The sequence below is a fragment of the Procambarus clarkii genome, chromosome 22, assembly GCF_040958095.1.
Source record: "Procambarus clarkii isolate CNS0578487 chromosome 22, FALCON_Pclarkii_2.0, whole genome shotgun sequence".
Lineage (NCBI taxonomy): Eukaryota > Metazoa > Arthropoda > Malacostraca > Decapoda > Cambaridae > Procambarus > Procambarus clarkii.
In genome coordinates this window covers 36,319,185-36,342,572 of record NC_091171.1, presented here as the reverse complement: position 1 = coordinate 36,342,572, position 23,388 = coordinate 36,319,185, and the positions used below count along the sequence as shown (strand labels likewise).

At 42.4% G+C, this 23,388-nt stretch overlaps 2 protein-coding genes across 2 annotated transcripts in view; one reads left to right on the top strand and one right to left on the bottom strand.

Moving 5' to 3' along the window:
* LOC123758865 (protein trapped in endoderm-1) overlaps nt 1–23,388 on the bottom strand; it is a 294,922-nt gene that overhangs the window by 245,563 nt on the left and 25,971 nt on the right. The window contains exon 2 of the mRNA XM_069328844.1: nt 6,864–7,005. The gene's annotated coding sequence lies outside the window, so the exon portion shown is untranslated. The remainder of the gene's footprint in view (nt 1–6,863; nt 7,006–23,388) is intronic.
* On the top strand, nt 8,889–22,628 carry LOC123758858 (compound eye opsin BCRH2). Its single transcript, XM_045743612.2, has 6 exons — nt 8,889–10,290; nt 14,580–14,709; nt 15,911–16,014; nt 18,203–18,332; nt 19,733–19,932; nt 21,664–22,628. The coding sequence occupies exons 1-6, from the start codon at nt 10,097–10,099 to the stop codon at nt 22,352–22,354; spliced, it is 1,449 nt and encodes a 482-aa protein (XP_045599568.1). The 5' UTR covers nt 8,889–10,096; the 3' UTR covers nt 22,355–22,628.

Below are 23,388 nucleotides of genomic sequence, written 5' to 3'. Positions count from 1 at the left end.
ACCGTGGCCTATGGGATCTGAATGCGACTCAAGTCAAGCCCTTATAACCATCGTGGGCCTCAGCCCTGAGCAACCAGCCTGCTTAGGCTTAGGGCCAAACGCAGCAACCATTCTATAGACCTGAATTACATTATCTGCAGGCCTAGTCTCTGCAACTATCATTGGCCTAGAATCAAGTTGCCACAACTTCCCAGGTCTCAAGTAGCAGGTTTGGCAACGCTGCGCAATAACCCATATGCATAGATCAGCTTCTGATTGCTTCCACGAAGGGTATAATAGACCCGTTGAACCGACAGACACGAGGATATCGTCCAATCACCAGGAAGTATCAGGAGACATGTTGCTCTTGATGACTACACTGACCCACTCACGCCACGCTCATTTACCCACCGATCACCTTAGGGAATTGAGAGTAGTTTGACTCTTAATTAGATTAGGAGGGTACTCACCTATTTGTGCTTGCGGGGATTGAGCTCTGGTTCATTGGTCCCGCCTCTCAACTGGCAATCAACTGGTGTACAGAGTCCTGAGTCTATTGGGCTCTATCATATCTATATTTGAAGCTGTGTATAGAGTATGCCTCCACACACAGTTTCAAGTGTAGATATGATAGAGCCCAATAGGCTCAGGAATCTGTACACCAGTTGATTGACAGTTGAGAGGCGGGACCAAAGAGCCAGAGCTCAACCCCCGCAAACACAACTAGGTGAGTACACACACACACACATATTTTTCAAGAAATAAATAATCTTACAGAAGAGTAAGAGGAGACGTGATCACTACCTGTGCAATAACCTGTGTGTGTGTGTGTGTGTGTGTGTGCGTGTGTGTGTGTGTGTGTGTGTGTGTGTGTGTGTGTGTGTGTGTGTGTGTGTGTGTGTGTGTGTGTGTGTGTGTGTGTGTGCGTGCGTGTGCGTGTATTAGAAATAGTTTATACAATACAGGAAAAATAGATTGGTTAGAAAGACGGGGTCCAAGAGCTAATAGCTCGATTCTGCAGACACAAATAGTAAACACACACACACACACTCACACACACACGGCTGGCTAACATCAGAACAGCGTTCAGGAACCTGTGTAAGGAATCATTCAGAATCTTGTACACCACATATGTAAGACCAATCCTGGAGTATGCGGCCCCAGCATGGAGCCCGTACCTTGTCAAGCACAAGACGAAGCTGGAAAAAGTCCAAAGGTATGCCACTAGACTAGTCCCAGAACTAAGAGGCATGAGTTACGAGGAAAGGCTGCGGGAAATGCATCTTACGACACTGGAAGACAGAAGATTAAGGGGAGACATGATCACAACCTACAAAATCCTCAGAGGAATCGACCGGGTAAACAAGGATAAACTATTCAACACTAGTGGGACGCGAACAAGGGGACACAGGTGGAAACTGAGTACCCACATGAGCCACAGAGACGTTAGAAGGAATTTTTTCAGTGTCAGAGTAGTTAACGGATGGAATGCATTAGGCAGTGATGTGGTGGAGGCTGACTCCATACACAGTTTTAAATGTAGATATGATAGAGCCCAGTAGGCTCAGGAATCTGTACACCAGTTGATTGACAGTTGAGAGGCGGGACCAAAGAGCCAAAGCTCAACCCCCGCAAGTACAAATAGGTGAGTACACACACACATACTTTTAAAACTAGGTATGATAGGGAAATGGGACAGGAGTCATTGCTGTAAACAACTGATAGCTGGAAAGGCGGGATCCAAGAGTCAATGCTCGATCCTGCAAGCACAAATAGGTGAGTACAAATAGGTGAGTACACACACACACACATCCCCCCCCCCCCCCCCAGGAAACAGCCCGTAGCAACTGTCTAACTCCCAGGTACATATGCTAGGTGAACAGAACATCAAGGAGTGAAAGAAACTCTACCCATTTAATATCCGGCTCGTCGGGGAAATCGAACCCGGGCCCTTCAGGACTACCTATGACCCACGATAGCTATCCACTCAGTCGCGAATTGGCTGAAATACGACACACGCTTGAACACGAGACTGGCTGTGCTAACTAACGTGTGATAATCTGGTCGATAATAGTTAGCGTGCAGGATCCGCCGCTCTGTTTCTCATCATATTCACATTCAAATGAAGCTATAACTACGATTTACTTATAGAGGCGACCAATCCGTTAAAAAGGCAACGTTTTAATAACAGAAACTAAAAACACGATAGTATTGACGGTTTTTAAAAATGCATCAACCTCTCTGGGTTAGGTTTGGGACTGATAGTGTTCGTACGTGTCTGGGGCCAGATTCACGAAATCACTTACGAACCTGTACATCTTTTCTCAATCTTTGGCAGCTTTGTTTACAATTATTAAGCAGTTAATGAGCTCCGAAGCACCAGGAGGCTGTTTATAACAATAACAACAGTTGAATGGGAAGTTTTCATGCTTGTAAACTGTTTAATAAATGTAACCAAAGCCGTCAAAGATTGAGGAAAGATGTACACGTTCGTAAGTGCTTGCGTAAGTGCTTTCGTGAATCTTGCCCCTGGCTAGGGGCCAAACAGTCGTATTTTTGTACAGAGTGGTAAGTCGAGTCGAACGGGCTCCGAAGTTTACGGTAATAATTTAACCACCTGGGCACTACCAATCAAGAGCCGGGATGACTTTCCAGTCCCAAGTGAGTTAGTTTTCTCGAATCTGTGTAGTTTGTCGCGATCGGTAACAGTATATATATATATATATATATATATATATATATATATATATATATATATATATATATATATATATATATATAGCGAACTTTTTCTTGTGTCCTCTTAATGTTCATTTTTTGTATAAAATCAGATATGTAACTGTATAACCTTGCATAATAAAGTGTACATCGTAATAAAAAAAAAAAGGGGGTGGTAGGAGAAGTGAACACTCTTTCGTATTCAGTGTTAAATGTCAAGTTTTTCCCTGAGTGCTCTGTGTTCCCTTCTCTGAGGCTGTGGGTCCCTATAATTACACCAGTGGTGGTACCCCCCTATATATATATATATATATATATATATATATATATATATATATATATATATATATATATATATATATGTATATATATATATATATATATATATATATATATATATATATATATATATATATATATATATATATATATATATATGTCGTACCTAGTAGCCAGAACACACTTATCGGCCTACTATGCAAGGCCCGATTTGCCTAATAAGCCAAGTTTTCATGAATTAATGTTTTTTCGACAACCTAACCTACCTAACCTAACCTAACCTAACTTTTTTGGCTACCTAACCTAACCTAACCTATAAAGATAGGTTAGGTTAGGTTAGGTAGGGTTGGTTAGGTTCGGTCATATATCTACGTTAATTTTAACTCCAATAAAAAAAATTTACGTCATACATAATGAAATGGGTAGCTTTATCATTTCATAAGAAAAAAATTAGAGAAAATATATTAATTCATGAAAACTTGGCTTATTAGGCAAATCGGGCCTTGCATAGTAGGCTGAGAAGTGCGTTCTGGCTACTAGGTACGACATATATATATATATATATATATATATATATATATATATATATATATATATATATATATATATATATATATATATATATGTTGTGCCAAATAGCCAGAACGTACTACTTGGCCTAGTATGCAAGGCCCGATTTGCCAAATAAGCAAAGAGATTTTCGTTATTAAAAAAAATCCAATGGATTCATTTGGATTAATATTATTATATTATATTATTACTGACTTAGTTATGTTAGTTTAGGTTAGGTTAGTTAAGGTCAGGTTAGGTTAGGTTAGGTTAGGTTAAGTTAGTTCAGGTTAGGTTAAATTAGGTTACGTTAGGCTAGATAGGTTTGGCTAGGTTTGATCGTATTTCTATGTTAGGTTTAACTTAAAGTAAAAAATGTTTTAATCATATATGATATAATGGAAAGCTTTATCTTTTCACAAAGAAAATTTTAGAAAAATATATAATTTTAGGAAAACTGGGCTTATATATACCTAAAAGACAGAATATCTGTTAGTCTATATATCTGTTTGTTTGTTTATCTGTCTGTTTGTCTATCTGTCCAAATCTATCTCTACCTATACATGTCGATCTCTATCTATCTATCTATCTATCTATCTATATCTATTTTTTGTACACAGGTGGGTACAGGAGCAAACTCTTGCTGACTCCTGCTAGCAGGCCGAGAACTTCATGGTAAACCTTACCCTGCTAATTTCCCTGGAATACGATCCGTCAATCGTTTAACAACCAGGTACCCAATCACTGCTGGGTGAACAGAGGTGTACAGTTAAAGATTGGCGCCTAGTCAATCCTCCCCGGCCGGCAACTTTATCAATCTAGCTCGTTCTCTATCTACTTATCTCTCTATCTAGATATCTTTTTATTCTCTCTCTGGCTATCTACCTTAAATATCTCTGCATCTAGCTACCTATCTATCTATCTACCTATCTCTATCTTCCCATCTCCCCCTTCGCCCCTCCCCTCACTCAACTCCCTTCGATTTCTTAATTTGGTTTTCCTTCTCTTCTGTTCCTTCTAATCCATTTCTTCCATTTTGTTTATTAACACATTTAGGTACATCTGCACTTGTGCAGCTGCCCTAGACTATATGAAGGGGAGTACAGTGTGTCAAAAAGCTAGCTACGTGGAAATCCCCCATCACACAGGATGGTTAGTGATACAGGGGCATGTGATAAGTGAACAAATGTGTAGTGTGTGTAGTAGGAGCAGTGTGTAGTGTCATGTGATAAGTAGTCTGCATTGGCAGACTCTGGGAGCATTATGAGGATATCATCAACACAAGAGTGAATAAGGTAGCAGTGATACTAAAAGTCCCCATCTCGCAGGATGGTTAATCATACAGGGCCATATGTTTAGTAGCCTGCACTGGCAAATTTGGGGTGCAATATGAGGATATCTTTAAGATATTTTTTTGTTATTAATACATTAGGTACATCTGCATTAGTGCAGCTGCCCTAGACTATACGAAGTGAAGTACAGGGTGTCAAAAAAGCTAACTACGTGATGCTATAAAATCCCCATCACACAGGATGGTTAGTCATACAGAGGCATGTGATAGGCAGTCTGCACTGGCAGACTCCGGAAGCATTTTGAGGATATCATCAACACAAGATTGAATAAGGCAGCAGTGGTAATAGAAGTCCCCATCTCGCAGGATGGTTAGTCATACTGGGCCATATGTTTAGTAGCCTGCACTGGCAAATTTTGGGTACACTGTGAGGATATCTTCAAGAATACGAGAGTGAATGAAGTAATTGCAGAGCTCCAGGTACCTCATGCCAACTGGTTTGGAAGGTCTAATAGCTGGCCATTCAGTGATGTAGTGTGGGAGATCGTGCCGTAGTTCCTGCTCACAGAGTTTGCAACTGGAGTGCTCAGGATTGGGAGATCCGTCACCTGCAGCCACCTGCCACAGGTAACGGTAACCCAACCTGATCCTGGCAACCACTGTGTCGCACAGTCTAGTGGACGTTTTGTGCTGCCCATAGATATAGGTTTCAGATCTGAACAAATCATAGCTTTTTATACTAGTACTTTCAGGTCGTTGGGAGTCAGTAATTTCTTTCCTATCAGATCTGAGTGTTTGAACCAATACAGTTTTGACAGCAGAGATGGGGATACCTAGATCTAATTCAACTTCATCCTTGTTACACGCTAATTTGGCTGCAATGTCTGTCTCATTATGATGGGTTATATTTATGTGTGAAGGTATCCATACAAAGGAGATTCGAGACCCTTTACTCTGTGCAGCAATTAGGTCATTTATAATTGGGAGTATGAGGTTCTTGCTGTCGATCTTCCAAGAGAAGTTTATCTTTAAGAACATTTATCTTATCAATAGCAACTCTGTGTAAGCTACACGCCATATTATACTCTCGACTGAATGAAAAACTCCCTGAATATGGCCGAGTGGTATTTATAACATTTTTTAAGGCATTGAACTTGCGCTTATCCCGAGCAGCATATATACGCCTTTTACCCCAGAATAGATTTCCCTAGAGCAGAATATCCAAATTGTTTAAAATATATATAATTGCTGGAGCGCTTTCGACCATCTCAGGCCTTCATCAACAGCATGAATGAGAGAGGAGCAGTAGAGAGAGAGAGAGAGAGAGAGAGAGAGAGAGAGAGAGAGAGAGAGAGAGAGAGAGAGAGAGAGAGAGAGAGAGAGAGAGAGAGACAGACAGAGAGAGAGAGAGAGAGAGAGAGAGAGAGACAGACAGAGAGACAGAGACAGAGACAGTTTAGCAACCGGAAGCCAAGTAGCAGAGTAGGCTACATCAGACAGAGCAGCGTGGTTGCCTGAGAAAACACCCAGGATACCAACAGGAAACACGGGATTAAGAGAGAGTGCTTTAAAATAATGGAGCGTATCTGAACCATATATACTTGTTTATGTGAAACGTTGGAAATAAGTTATAATGATTTTAATATTCTGCGTATTTTTTACTCAGTATGAATGCCAATCAACCCCCCCCCCCTTTGATTCCTTGATTTGGTTTTCCATTTTCTTCTAATTTCCACTCATGCTTAAACTACCTTATTTTTCCCCTGAGCCAGAGGCTGAATAGACATGTAATTTCTCTGCCAGGAATCTTGAGGATTTTATTGCTGTGAAAAACAGGTAATTTTATCAATGTGACTAGTTTAGTCCCCCCTCCTCCCCCCCTTTCTCAAGGAGGACATAGTTGAGTATACAGTATACTGTTAAGACTGCTCGTTATCGTTTTAATTTGGACTAGTGTGTTAATGTTGCTTTCTTCCATGTTTGTACATTTACCGATTTTTGAGGCAATTTATTCTATAGTTAACTCGTAATATACATTTTTTCTTACCCTCCCTTGTATATGTTTATCTTAGGCTCCGTGTTGGTCTGTCTCGTGTAGCCGACTCGTCTTCCTCACTTCCTGGTCCATCACCTGTGTTTAGAGCTGTCATCTCTCTCTGTCATCTGTCCGTCATGCTCTTGTCGAAGGCCTAAAAATACACAAAAATGCTCCTGCAATTACTTATTTTTTAATACACGGTTATTTTGTGTGTATAATAATAATAAGTCATTGTGTCGGGGGACAGGAAGCCAGATTGTATTCATACATGTTTGGCTTTTATCGAGATTCATCGGTCATTCTCTCTCTCTCGAGCACTGTGCAAACAAGGTCATTCTCTCTCAGGCACAGCACTAACAAGTTAATTCTCTGTGTATAAACACAATATTAATTTAAGTACACAAATAATCAAACCGGAGAGGTAGAGTCCTAGAGTCCTATATATGGCCTTACAGGACCATCTTCTTATCTTGAGGTTATCTTGAGATGATTTCGGGGCTTTAGTGTCCCCGCGGCCTGGTCCTCGACCAGGCCTTCACCCCCAGGAAGCAGCCCGTGACAGCTGACTAACTCCCAGGTACCTATTTACTGCTAGGTAACAGGGGCATTGAGGGTGAAAGAAACTTTGCCCATTTGTTTCTGCCTCGTGCGGGAATCGAACCCGCGCCACAGAATTACGAGTCCTGCGCGCTATCCACCAGGCTACGAGACCATATATAGGACTCCTTCGTAGAGGATGCAACATTCTTAGTCTATCTCATATCCTAATTCCGAAAAAAATAAATGCTTCACAAGCAACACCCACAAATGCAACCCACTACCACCAACAGTGTTCTCATCTTTCAGCCCGTCACGAAGCCTCATTACCGAAGACCACAAGATACTTTTCTTCAAGGAGTGCCGGACTAACCGGGCCTGTGGTGGATATGTGGGCCTGACGGGCCGCTCCAAAGCAACAGCCTGGTGGACCAAGCTCTCACAAGTCAAACCTGGCATCGGGCGCGGGCTTGGGGAGTAGAAGAACTCCCAGAACCCCATCAAGCAGGTATCGAGCAGATATCACCGGGGGGAAGTTTTAACGTGTTTATCGAGGATGAACGCGGCAGCTATAGTTAAACGCTGTTATCCTGCCTTGTGCTATCTTGTGCATGTCCATGACGCGTGTGATGCTCTTGACTCGATAACAGGCAAGGGATCGTGTGCTGTCTGTCGGTCAATATAATCAATAAGAGCGACGATAAGCCGTGTAATATGACGATTTAAGAATTGTATTCTATATATATATATATATATATATATATATATATATATATATATATATATATATATATATATATATATATATATATATATATATATATATATATATATATATATATATATATATATATATATACACGACTCGACTCTCACTCTGTCTACTTAACTCTCACACTGTCTACTCAACTCTCACACTGTATTTGAACAGTCATATCATCTTGCATATATTATGGGGGGTCTTATAGCACAGTGGTCCTCGTTCTGGACGCACAATCGAAGGATCTAGGATCATATCTAGAATGAAACGATTGGGCATTTTTCCTGATCCGGCTGTTCAACTAGCAGTAAATAGGTACCCCTGGAGTTAGTCAACTGTTGTGGGTGTTGTTCCATCCTGAGAGAGGTCAGAAGTTGGATTAGAGAAAGGGGGGTGGGGGGGGGGGAGAAACCCCGATAAGCCTAAGTACTTTTACATTCGCCAATTTACTCAATTACAGGTTACCTTAAGGTTACCTTGAGATGATTTCGGGGCTTAGCGTCCCCCGCGGCCCGGTTCTTGACTAGGCCTTCTGGTCTATAGGCCTATGTAAGATATTATCACCTCTTTCTAACTTTCCTTGATCTGCTACGTGACCTTATACCAGGGGGGGTGACGACACCTCAGCCCCCCATTCAGTACAGTATTCAACATATCTTTATTCAAGATTTGTGCTGGTAGGCTAATAGGAGCTGCTTCGTATGGGGTTAATAGGAGCCGCCTCGGGACAATAGGACCTGCTTCGTATGGGATAATAGGAGCCGTCTCGTATGGGACAATAGGACCTGCTTCGTATGGGACAATAGGACCTGCTTATTAACCCATTTATTCGAATGTTCTTCCCATGTTTTGTAAGTTTCTCAATGTGAATATTTGATCTATATAAATCATCAACCATCGAACCCATTGCGTTAATCACTGACATTTCTTAAGCAAAATTCGTGGACCCTTTCAATCACAGTCTTGCCATACACTTTGTGCACTACACTTTGTAAACTAGTGCCTCAACGACCTATTCTACCCTAATCTAACCTACCCTAATCTGTCCCAACGTAACGAAACCTAAGGTAAAGCACCGTATTTATATTTAATCTAATCTAACCTAACTTGATAATTTACAATGTACAAGGAAATATTATCATAAACTGACAGTGAAATAAGCCTTTGACGTTTAAGCCGAGTATACATGGATTGAGTACCATGTATACTCCGTAAACAGTAATTTGTTTACATATTTCTCAATATAAGGCCATTCATTCCATATCATCCAAGCTGATGATGGTTTCAGGTAAACTCACTGATGATGGTTTCAGGTAAACTCACCAAGATCAACTCTTCAACAGGAAAGTTTGCGGCGTTCTTGGTTTACAGCCGAAAGGAACTTCCCCTCCTCCCTAGGAGACAGCTTCCAATACTTTTAATTGATGCTCGAGAGCGTCTGAGTATTTTCCTTGTTCGTAACAACGAATTCTCTGTATTTCTTCGTTACAGGTGCTGATAACGTTATCTGGAGGTGCCCGGGACGACACCCAGGCGGCCAGCGCCTCCCACTTCCATCGTACTCCCATGATAAGAGGTATTCCGGGGCCCCCACCTTAAGCCCGCCAGCTTACGCTTGGAGAGTCAGTACGTTATTGCATCTGCTCCGAGACGGAATGCTTCAGGAGGCTGGAAGTGGAAGAAGAAGAAGCTGCGACGCCGTCGTTCTCAGACCAGCTGCGTGTCTTGTGACGAAACTAATCCGTGTGACGAAATATATCTCGCAACCCGTGACATTCAGATAAATGATAATAATAATTCGTCGACCGGCCAAAAAGAACCGATTAGGGACCTCAACCGGCCAAAAAGAACACACACACACACATATATATATATATAACAATAAACCTATCCTTGAGGGAGAGACAAATAACAAAGGGGTGTTCTTTGGATCTTTGAAGTCACCATGACTTCTATCGTCTCGACGTCGCTGACTGACGTCACCTCCACGCTGGACGTGCACCACGTCGACACCCCCGTCAACTGGTCCCTCATGCTGGGGATGGTGGTGTCCTTCACAGTGATGGTGGTGGGCTCCTTCGGCAACCTGCTGACGGTCTGCACCCTCGTGCACCAGTTCCACATACCCAGGAAGGTCAGGTGAGTACCTGTAGCATGTAAGGTGAGCACCAGGAAGGTCAAGTCGGCGCCAGGAAGGTCAGGACGGCGCCAGGAAGGTCAGGTACGCACCAGGAAAGTTAGGTGAGCAACATGTAGTGTATATGAGTACAATGAAGGTCACGTGGGCACAAAAGGAGGTCAGATGAGCACCAAAAAGGTCAATTAAGCACCCAGGGAGGTCAAGAGAGCACCCAGAGAGGTCAAGTGAGCACCCATGTGCAGGTATGTCGTGTGACCATACACGAACCATAGTGCCACAGTGCCACTGGGGAGTTGGATCTCTCGGACCTTTAACCTCTGGCTTCCGTTACCATAAATGGGTAACTCACGGTTCCAAGTGAGGAACAGTGTTGCTTATCGTCCCTCTAAGGTAAGCAACACTGATTCTACGAGATTCCAATATGTCTTTATATTCACTTATAGAATCAGTTTGTTTATATTCTCATATAAGACTACGTTTCAGTGTAATGTGCGCTCATTCACAGCTACTTACAGTGTTTTAGGCCTATGTTTGCAGCTCATTCCAATGGGTGTTATTTATATTCAAAGCTAGTTTCCCCATTTAGGCCTACATTTACAGCTATAGTTTCATATTTTATTTTAAAATATTTTCATACTTTAGTTTCTATAACGACATGGTATAAGAATAAATCCTTATAAGATAGATCCCTATATACCTCGTCGTGCTCTGGTCGCTAGAAGCGTGTGTGTGGGTGGGAACACCTACCAACATAGGTTCGAACCCTCATCACGGCTCCTATACGGATTTTCTCAATAATAATAATAATATTAATAATTTGTTAATTTTACAAATATACAAAAGAATATGATACAGAGGTTTAATAATTGTTAGAGAGTATGTAACACTTAATTAATAAGGCCACGAATACCCAAAGCCTTGCAAGCATAAGAGAAGGTTGCAAAGGCTTGCAAAGGTACGCCTCTGTACGCGAGAGCATCACGGTAAGGTCAGTATTTAACTCCGTAGCGTACAGATAGGAAGGTCAAGGTCATCACTGTTTTCTGGCCATTGGAAAGATTTTAAACACATTAACGAAGGCTCACCCACTGTGTTGACAGCTGCGTCCGTCGCCAGATGGCAGCACCGTCGGTACGGAGGTTGGTGATGGGGAGGTCGGGGGAGAGGGAATTATCAAGGGGAAAGCACCAAGCCATTACGACCATATAGCACTGGGAAGGGGTCAGGATAAGGATTTGGGATGGGACGGGGGGGAGGGGGGGGGGAAGGAAGGAACGGTGCCCAACCACTTAGACGGTCGTGGATTCAACACCGACCTGCATGAAGCGAGATCGTCGCTCTTCCGTCCAGCCCAAGTGGTTGGACTTGGGACTGTTGAACCGTTACAAAGCTCGTTTTTCTGCTTGCTAAAACCGTATATAATATTAAGGTTGAATGCATTACCGTAGGGTTGTGTGTGTTAGGTTCGGGTGGATTAGGTCAAGTTGGGTGAAGAAAACCTGGCTCAGGTTGGGTTAGGTTTGGGTAAGGTTAGGTTAAGTTCGGGTAAGGTTAGGTTAGGTTAGGTTTGGGTAAGGTTAGGTTAGGTTAGGTTTGGGTAAGGTTAGGTTAGGTTTGGGTAAGGTTAGGTTAAGTTAAGTTTGGGTAAGGTTAGGTTTAGGTAAGGTTAGGTTAGGTTAGGTTAGGTTAGGTTTAGGTAAGGTTAGGAAAGTTATACAATCCAGTGGCGAACTGTCTCGTGTACAATGGGAACGGTACCTTATAACCCGCACATGATCAGGAGTCGCCCAATATCTTAGTGTCTATACTTACCAAACCTGTACATCTTTCCTCAGTCGTGGCGTCTTAGTTTGTATAAAGCATTTGAAGAGCTCCGAAGTATTACGAAGCTATATATATAAATAACTAATAGCCTTGGGTCGTAAAATGTTTATTAAATAAAACCTAAGCCGCCATAGTTGAGGAAAGCTGTAACGGTTTCGTAACTAGGGGACACTCAAGTGCTTGATGAATAAGTGGTCATGATTTTCCGAGTTCGATCCCAATAAACCGCCTCTGTATGTTATCAAATTATTCCTATATTACTAAGATGAAGTTCAAGAGTCATTTTGACTCTTGATCCCAGGAACCTTGGTCTTGGTGGTAAGTCAATTTTAAATTTTGCCCCGAGGGGTGAGTTTATTGGGCAGCGCCACTCATCTCGTCAGTGGACACACCGCCATAGTGACAGTATTGGGCAGCGCCACTCATCTCGTCAGTTGACACACCGCCATAGTGACAGTATTGGGCAGCGCCACTCATCTCGTCAGTGGACACACCGCCATAGTGACAGTATTGGGCAGCGCCACTCATCTCGTCAGTGGACACACCGCCATAGTGACAGTATTGGGCAGCGCCACTCATCTCGTCAGTGGACACACCGCCATAGCAGCATGTACATCACTCCCCAAACGGAAGAAAACCCGATGAACAAATTCACAAGGGCCGTGACGTGGATTCGAACCTGCGTCCGGGAGCATCCCAGACACTGCCTTAATCGACTGAGCTACGACAGGGTTAAAAGGGTTGAAACCGAAGTGATCGAAGTGATCTTAGTGTGATCTCTGTGTGTGAAGAAAACCCGCTTCCCTGATTGCTTACGCTTCCAGAATAGAGAAGATGTGTGTTGTGCTTCCCCAAACATTGCTAGAGCTGTGTCCCGCACGGCTTAGGGAAGACGTCTTGAGGGGGATCTGAAGACTGCGGGATTATGGAACACTGTGGTACAGCTGTAGATAAGGAGCCGGCAGCCTCCACGTATATAAATATATATTTATATATTCCTGAGCCCATTATGTGCCTCTGTAACCCTACCCACCACCGCCCACGGGATGGGTATGTGGGTTATCTTGAGGTTATCTTGAGATGATTTCGGGGCTTTTTAGTGTCCCCGCGGCCCGGTCCTCGACCAGGCCTCCACCCCCAGGAAGCAGCCCGTGACAGCTGACTAACACCCAGGTACCTATTTTACTGCTAGGTAACAGGGGCATAGGGTGAAAGAAACTCTGCCCATTGTTTCTCGCCGGCGCCTGGGATCGAACCCAGGACCACAGGATCACAAATCCAGCGTGCTGTCCGCTCGGCTCCCTTGGGTGCATAGTAGTTGAATGAATGAATGAATGAACGAATGAATACTATTCATTTAACATGAGTTTCAGGAACAGTTCGGTGTAATATCAACTCCCGGGTCTTTCACTCTACATAATTCTTGAAGGATTTCATCCCCATGTTGGTACCTGATGACTGATGATGATTAAGCCACCCAGGAGGTGGCACGGGCACGAATAACCCGTAAGTTGGTACCTTGTGTCCGGCTGCATATATATCCAGCTCCCAGTTTCACAACTTTGAACTTGCTTGAGTACAAAGTTACTCGAGAAGCGATGAACTCTTCTAGATATTTATTGGACCTTATTTTTTTTTTTTTTACTGTATTCATGTCGCGTTGAAATTATTTTCTATGAATACAATGTTTTGCTTGGTTAAAATGTTGTCGAAGATAACATGTATTCTCGCCTGGCTTTGTTTTTTTCAAACACATAAATGAATATAAATGTCTAGGAATCAGTTTATTAAAAAAAATAATACCTAGCATTCAAGACAAAAATTAAATTAATTATAATCGAGCCTGAGTCTACTTTCTGGTGGTTGCGAGGATAAATGTCCCCGCGGCCCGGTCTCTGACCAGGTCTCCTGGTGGGTGATCTGGTCGGAATGCAAGGTGCTCTCGTTACGGTGTCCACAACTATCTTTACGGCAAGATGTCTCGGAAACATAGTGCGTTCCCCCCCTTAACCCTTCCCCTGGACGCAAGTTCGAACCCATTTCACTGCTGCAAAGATATTCTCTTAGAACCACAGCCTATTGTGATTTCATTTGGCATAGCTTGTGAGCCGTACTAATGATGGGTTGATGCCCCCGGCAGGGACGGGAGACATCTCCCGCCACGCAGGGTGCAGTCGTACCTCCACAGATGGTTCAAAAGGGCCACCACTTACGGTCTATAAGGAAATATAGATGTTTATCTCTCAGAATGTTTAGTAATATGCTTATTGTTTGTGATGTGTTTATATGTATGTATCAACACGATGTACTGAACGGGGGTGAGAATAGCTTGAGCTACCTCATCCCTTTGTGTGTATTTTACCTCAATAAACTTATTTCAATTTCAATACGGGCTATTCATGCCCGTGCCACCACTTGGGTGGCTTAATCTTTATCAATCAATCAATCAATCAATCCCCGGCAGGTACATCAAGGACCTCACCCCGGACACCGTCTTCATCATCAACCTGGCGCTGGCCGACCTCTGCTACAGCTCCATCAGTCTCCCCTTCATGTTCCTCACCTACTACCGCCTCTATGGCAACAACTTACAGGTACAACACACAACCCGTCCTCTTAAAAATAACGTCACTTTTGGCTGGTATGCGCGCTATGGCTAAATTTGGACGTAATTTGAAATGAAATCGACTCACAAAAGTGACGTTCTGTTCCGTTTTCTATTTGAGTCGTCGGGCGTACACGCAGAGGTTATAAGAGAACACTTTAAATTAACGTTTTTCATAACGTTTTGAAACTTTATGAGAATTTCCTGCCCACCTAACCTATCAGAGGACCCTTAACTTACTGTTGTTGAAAAAAAAAAATCCCAAATTTATTTTCATTTTTTTTTCAATTTCAAATTACGTCCAAATTCGGCCATACGGGCAAACGGCCAAAAGCGACGTTCTTTTTAAGAGGACATGTATTGAGTATATGTGCTTGCAGGATCCAGCTGTTAGCTCTTGGACCCCGACTTCCTAACTGTCGGTTGTCTAATGAACTAACTCCCGATCTAATGTTCTCTCGTAGCTACAACTATATATATATATTTCTCTGCTATGTAAGGTGTTTGAATAAGTTAGCCCTCTGTTTACCAGCAGAGTTTCTATTTTGAGCGATGACTGAACTAGTTGCTACTGTTCGTCATACTGTGTAATATAGTAGTTTACATCCAACCCGTTCTCGCACTTTCGTATAGTTAATATTAACTTATTTAATACGTGCATATGTGACATACTAAACATACTAGTTTACCTTGAAAAGCTTCATAGAAAACACCGACCTTACCTAACCTTCTTAGTATGTTAAGATAAGCATCTTATTGCTTCGTAATTACAATTATTACTTAACCTATTATAAGTATAGGTTAAGTAATAATTGTGATTAGGAAGCAATAAGATGCTTATTGCTTCGTAATTACAATTATTACTTAACCTATACTTATAATAGGTTAAGTAAAAATTGTAATTACGAATTATTATAATAGGTTAAGTAATAATTGTAATTACGAATTATTATAATAGGTTAAGTAATAATTGTAATTACGAATTATTATAATAGGTTAAGTAATAATTGTAATTACGAAGCAATAAGATGCTTATCTTAACATACTAAGAAGGTTAGGTAAGGTCGGTGTTTTCTATGAAGCTTTTCAAGGTAAACTAGTATGTCACATATGCACGTATTTAATAAGTCAATATTGACTGTAAGAAAGTGCGAGAACGGGTTGTTACATCAATGTTATTGGTCTTTCAGGCCCCGTGGGACCCGGACAACAAGCCGTGCATGGTCTCAGCCTTCTTGAGGTACACTAATGCCATCGCTGAGTGGACCACTCTGGGTCTGATGGCTCTCGAGAGGCGAGTTGTTGTCTTCTTCTTGGACTTAACCCTTGGACTGGACTTAACCTTGGACTTAACCCTTGGACTGCGGGATTAATTTGCACTTCACACTAATTATTTGCTTAAGATTTAAGGTTATTGTAACTCCGGGTGTCTGTTTCAAGAATTCAAGAGCGGAACTTAGTTTTATTAAGTGTGACATCATTGTTTATTAATATTGTTATCAAAATATGTCTAAATGGCGAAAAAACGTATATAAGTCTTATTAGGAACCTGAGGGGGGTGGGGGGGGTTAAGGTCTATCAACCTTTGGTCGTGGACGTACGTGGTGGAAATACTCTTAGACTGGCCCACTATCAGGAGTGTACACTGCTTGCTGACACAGTCCAGTAGATCACAGTCTCCTGTGCAATGATGTCCTACACTCAACTTACTAATGTCAGTTCCCCACTAATTTACGATACGCTCTTTAGAGATCAAAAGCTGCACAACGAAGTTTGTCAGAATCTTCTTTGTGCCTCAGGCTTCACGGCAGGAGTGAGTAAAAGTTGAATCAAAACTTAACATATGAGTTTGCAGAAATCAGTAATGAGTACACTTCTCTATCATACATAAAACAACAATAATCGTGACCATTACTAATATAGTTGTCTCGAATCTTCATTCTCTGAAGCTGTGTAGGCGGTGTAGCCTAGTGTCTAGCTTCGCCGCGAAATCATTTTTTATCACAATAACTTCCTCTGACAACTTTAATATTAACTCGGCTATAACAGTGCAATAAAATCATGTGCACACAGCAATGGTAAACATATTAAATACCTCGCCGTTAAATTAAATAATAACAATGATAAATAAATCTGTCCAACAAACAGGAATAAATAATAATTCACCCCTGAATAAATTAGAAATTATTATAATATATCTCTACACATATTTACCATATGTGAATATATTCACTTCCCAATCGCTGCCTTATTCACCACTTTCGTTAATGATTTTATATTCCAAGTAATGCTCAGGGAAAGTTCCCATCTCACAGGCTGGCCCGCCCCAGGGCCATGTGATCCATAGCCTGCACTGACAGACTGCACGAGGATATGGTAACGATCACGATAATTAATAAAGTGATTGCAGAGCTCCAGGTACCTCATACCGGGAGGCCAGAAGAGTCGACTGTCTGGGTATTGGACCTGCTCACAGAGTTTGCACCTGGAGTGCTCAGGATTGGGAGATCCGTCACCTGTAGCCACCTGCCACAGGTAACGGTAACCCAACCTGATCCTGGCAACCAATATGACGTATTGTCTGGTGGACATTTTTATATATATTAACATAGGGCAAAGACCATATCCGAAGTGTTCAGACAATAGCGCCTCCCATATACACGTTTGACATGGGCAATTGATCCTTGCTGATATGCCTGGGACCTGTGGGTCATTACAGGTCATGGTTTTGCTTCCCATTACCAAAACTCAAAAATTCTAGTTCTGATCAGAGGACCTATTGACTTATAAGAGGCAGCTCTTTTTGGTCCATACGAGGCAGCTCTTTTTGGTCCATACGAGGCAGCTCTTTTTGGTCCATACGAGGCAGCTCTTTTTGGTCCATACGAGGCAGCTCTTTTTGGTCCATACGAGGCAGCTCTTTTTGGTCCATACGAATCAGCTCCTATTTATAACCACCCAAACTCATACATTTATGTATCAAAGCTGCATAAATATCCAAACCCATCGCCTTGTTTTCATAGTACGTTTTATAACTATGCGGTCGATCGTACCAATATGTTGTAATTAAGCCCCACTAACCCAATTTTTTAGCTATTTTTTATAGAATTCGGAAGAATTAAAGCTAAAACCAAACTTAAATATCTCTAGGCCTTGTCTATCACATGTCTATGTTATATTAGGCCTCAGATAGCATGTATTAGGTCTAGGAGGGTTAGGTTAGGCTAGGCTTTATTGGAAATATTATATATATATATATATATATATATATATATATATATATATATATATATATATATATATATATAATTTTTTTTTCCCGGCCTGTGAACTCATTCTAATTTCTGAGCCACCAGAAAGTCTAATTTCTGGTGATCCATCACGACAAGGAATTTTAATCCATCAGGAAGGATGGGCTGATATATTCATGTTTCCCTGAAAGTGTGAATCATTGTGTGTCATTTCGGGTCTTCCGTCGACAGATGTGTGACGATCTACAACTTCCGGCGTAGCAGAGGTCCCAGCAGCCTCTTCTCTGCCAACAAGACGGTCCTCTACTGCGTCCTCATCTGGATCATGGGCATGATGTGCCAGATGCCAACACTCACAGGGGTATGTCTCGCCAGGACGCCACCCCATGCAAATAAAAAAAACTTAATAGACCACCCATAACCCACTTTGCACTTAAGCTTTCACCCTTACATTGCCCTCTACCTCCACTCCACTCCATACGTCACCTATCTATGCAACACAAGCCACCCATTCCCACCCCTCACCTCCATATCCCACCTACAACCCACTGGTGGGATATGTAATGTACTCAAGATAACCTCAAGAAGATACTCTGAACCTCTCACGATAGGTCGTTCCCCCCCTCCAAACCTCCCACACAGGGTCATCTCCCCCCCCTCCAAACCTCCCACACAGGGTCACCCCCCCCCCTCCAAACCTCCCACACAGGGTCACCCCCCCCCCTCCAAACCTCCCACACAGGGTCACCCCCCCCCTCCAAACCTCCCACACAGGGTCACCCCCCCCCCTCCAAACCTCCCACACACAGGGAACACTACGACACATTCACTACAAACTACAAAACAACTTAATAAACAAACCACTTTTATTTATTCTCATATATCTCAACGTAAAATGGTCCGAAGATAATGAAATTTGCATATTTTACCAGTCAACCTGAGTACTAAATGAGGCCCTAATTTTACCTATTACAAATTTAAGGAATAATAGGCCTATTTTCATCAGAGTATATATTGAATATTTTAAAAATATATATTTTTTATCAGAGTATGTATTGAATATATATATATATATATATATATATATATATATATATATATATATATATATATATATATATATATATATATATATATATATATATATATATGTATATATTCAATACAGCCTTCCTCTGAGAGAGGTGTTGAGGAAGTACAAGGAGACTTGGTTATGCAAGCCCCATGGGATTCCCTGCCGAGATAATGCCCTGATTATGACTCTTGGTGGAAAAAAAGAATCAGACTAATCCCCATCTGGTACACAGAAAAATCTGTAGTTACTGGGAGACTCTCAAACGGGTGTTCAACTTTACAGACAGAGATGCAAGCCATTCAAAAGGCTTCGGAACATGCTCTTCCTGAACACCGACAACATGTTATCTTACGAATTATTCGAGAACTGTCATTTAAACCTTGTAACAAGAACACATACGTCACAATATTCATCTGACCGCTAATGTTGTAGCATTATTCCAATCGCTCAAAAGCCAAGGTACTTCTATCAACAGAGGGGTCAATTCATGTAGAAATACTAGGGAATGACATTGCAAAACTTTCAACTAAGAGAAGAAATGTAGATATTTACATACCACAGAGTAGGCAAATAATTAGAGATACAGTAATGCAGAAGATGTATAGTGACCACAACACAGTAGTTGCTGCACAGCACAGCAGCAGTTATTGATACGATAACTAATGATAACCAAAACTATCTTTCAGAAGTTTGGGGAGTTCGCATATAACGCAGACTACGTCAAGTGCGACTTCACCTACAACCGCACGGAGTACCGAGTGTTCTCCCCCAGGACCATGTTCTTCGCCCTGGAGAGTATGGTGCCCTGTATCCTCATCCTCATCGGCTACCTCTTCATTCTTTTCCAAGTCCACAGCAGCAGCAACAACGTCCTCTCGTTCCTCAGGTGAGTCTCTCTCTCTCTCTGTCTGTCTCTGTCTCTCTGTCTCTGTCTCTGTCTCTGTCTCTGTCTCTGTCTCTGTCTCTGTCTCTGTCTCTGTCTCTGTCTCTCTCTCTCTCTCTCTCTCTCTCTCTCTCTCTCTCTCTCTCTCCCTCTGACACTCCAGTGTTCTCTTTGTCTTATCTCAAGAAACCTAAGCAAACTGCCCATCAGAAGCTCCTCTTAAACCGCCTGGTGGTTCTCTGTGTATCTCTAAATCTCTATTTTTATCTCTGTTTCTCTCGTAATCATTAACGTTATGTTTACTTTCAAATAATCACCCAACACCACACTTGTAAAGGGTTCGGAACACATTTTTTAAGGATCCACGACGAACTGATAAGGGATTAGGACGGACCTTAACGTCTTCACTATGTCATCTGTTGGGGTTGGGAGAGGTGTTTCAGCCACCTTAGTGTAACTTTACTCCACACCGTCTAATGACAACTTGAGATCAAAGTTCACCAACTTGAGTTGCCTGGAGATAAGAGGCGAGTGTAGCTGTGGGCTTTTATCACTGCGTTACCCGACACCAGATTAGACATTAATCCCTTAAATCGTGGATTAACTCGAAAGTGATCAAGGTTATAAGATAATACACAGGTAATGTGGTCGAGCTGGTTAAGTATGTCTGGTGATGCCTAACCACTTGGACCGGACGGTAGAGCGACGGTGTGACTTCCTTGCCGGTTGGCGTTCAATCCCCCGACCGTCCCAAAGTGCTTGGGCACCATTCTTTCTCAAACCCCTACCCGTCCTGGCCTAAATCAATCTCTTCATTTACCTTTCATTTATCAGCTCTCTCCTGATAGCTCCCATTACCTTATGTCTGATGAAGATAAGAATAAGTTCTCAATTGCTGTTCCAAGTTAAATAATCTGACTTATGGAGACCTTAATAAGTGAGTATTTGACCCATACGTCTGATAAACAACTAAGAGGATGAATCTTTCAGATATAATACGAAAACATCTTTTTCTCATATATATATATTAACGATATTACTTAATTAAGGAGAAACTTACTACAATGCCGGGGGAAAGGAAAGACCCGATATATGTGTTAGTGTTTAGATTTATATATTGGGTCTTTTTTATTTCCCAGCTCCTTGTCCTCATATCCCAGCTCCTTGTCCTCATATCCCAGCTCCTTGTCCTCATATCCCAGCTCAATTGTCCTCATATCCCAGCTCCTTGTCCTCATATCCCAGCTCCTTGTCCTCATATCCCAGCTCCTTGTCCTCATATCCCAGCTCCTTGTCCTCATATCCCAGCTCCTTGTCCTCATATCCCAGCTCCATGTCCCCATATCCCAGCTCCTTGTCCCCATATCCCAGCTCCTTGTCCTCATATCCCAGCTCCTTGTCCTCATATCCCAGCTCCATGTCCCCATATCCCAGCTCCTTGTCCTCATATCCCAGCTCCTTGTCCTCATATCCCAGCTCCATGTCCCCATATCCCAGCTCCTTGTCCCCATATCCCAGTTCCATGTCCCCATATCCCAGCTCCTTGTCCCCATATCCCAGCTCCTTGTCCTCATATCCCAGCTCCTTGTCCTCATATCCCAGCTCCATGTCCCCATATCCCAGCTCCTTGTCCCCATATCCCAGCTCCTTGTCCCCATATCCCAGCCTATCTACATATGCCTTCCAGTTGCTAATTATTCCGTAATGATTATCGTCACAATATTCCCGTGACAGGTCGCGGTCGTCGCAGCGGTCGGTGTCGCTCCGTCGGAGCCGGACGACGCGCACCATCGCCAAGCTGCTCTTCGTGTACCTGGTGTGCGTCATCCCCATCTGCGTCTACAACATCTCCCTCGGCGACAACGTCTCGGAGAAGAAGGAGCTGGGCATCGTGCTGTACTGCATCTACTGGTCCCAGTACTGCATCAACAACTTCATCTACGTGGTGAGCAACGAGAAGTACCGCAGCGCTTACTGCCAGTTCCTGTACTTCCTGCTGTGCCGCGAGATCCCCAAAGTGGCACTCCATCCGGCGGCCAAGAAAGTGGCACAGAGCCAGCAGGTGTTCACCGTGTCGTTCGGTGGCGCCCAGCGTCTGCAGGCGTTCAGGGACTCGCGTTTCCGAACGCCCTCGGAGTGCGAGGAGGCGAGACAACGCGAACTCCAGGGAGTCTACGTGAGACAAGACGACTCTCCCTCCAGTTCGATCTCCACCGTCACCAGGACCAAATACCTGAGGGAACTGAGTAGTTTCCCCCAGCAGGTAGGGAGCGAGGGCCTGCCTCCGTTGGTGAGATCGTATTCCATCAGCCTCAAGTCCTCCTCCAGCACAGAAATTCTGGTAAGACCAAGTCGTAGAGGTCGCTCCTTCAAGAAGGACCTCCAGGAGGCAGGTAGCAAGCTCAAGAGAACATTCTCTCTCTGATCGCATATCAATCCGTGTTTGTTTTTTTATGCATTATTCATTGATTTAATCTTCGGCATGTTATTTTATGGCCGTGATTTTTCAGTTACTCATTATTCATTCACGTGAAAATTAATCACGTGGAGATCTTCTTCGGCGTGACTCGTGAATTCATTTTCAGTTTTGTGTTGTGTTTAGTGAGTGATATTGTCATGTTCAGTGAGTGATATTGTCATGTTCAGTGAGTGATATTGTCATGTTCAGTGAGTGATATTGTCATGTTCAGTGAGTGATATTGTCATGTTCAGTGAGTGATATTGTCATGTTCAGTGAGTGATATTGTCATGTTCAGTGAGTGATATTGTCATGTTCAGTGAGTGATATTGTCATGTTCAGTGAGTGATATTGTCATGTTCAGTGAGTGATATTGTCATGTTCAGTGAGTGATATTGTCATGTTCAGTGAGTGATATTGTCATGTTCAGTGAGTGATATTGTCATGTTCAGTGAGTGATATTGTCATGTTCAGTGAGTGATATTGTCATGTTCAGTGAGTGATATTGTCATGTTCAGTGAGTGATATTGTCATATTCAGTGAGTGATATTGTCATATTCAGTGAGTGATATTGTCATATTCAGTGAGTGATATTGTCATGTTCAGTGAGTGATATTGTCATGTTCAGTGAGTGATATTGTCATGTTCAGTGAGTGATATTGTCATATTCAGTGAGTGATATTGTCATGTTCAGTGAGTGATATTGTCATATTCAGTGAGTGATATTGTCATGTTCAGTGAGTGATATTGTCATATTCAGTGAGTGATATTGTCATATTCAGTGAGTGATATTGTCATATTCAGGGTGCTTCTTCTTGTTGTTCCCAGTTATAGCTGATGCTATTTTGTTCTCTCACGTACGTTCACATCAAGATACTCATGTTCACTCATATCACCATACTCATAGTCAATCATATCAACATACTCATGTTCAGTCACATCAGCATATGTTCATTCATAATATCACCATACTCATGCTCGATCAAATCACCAGAATCATA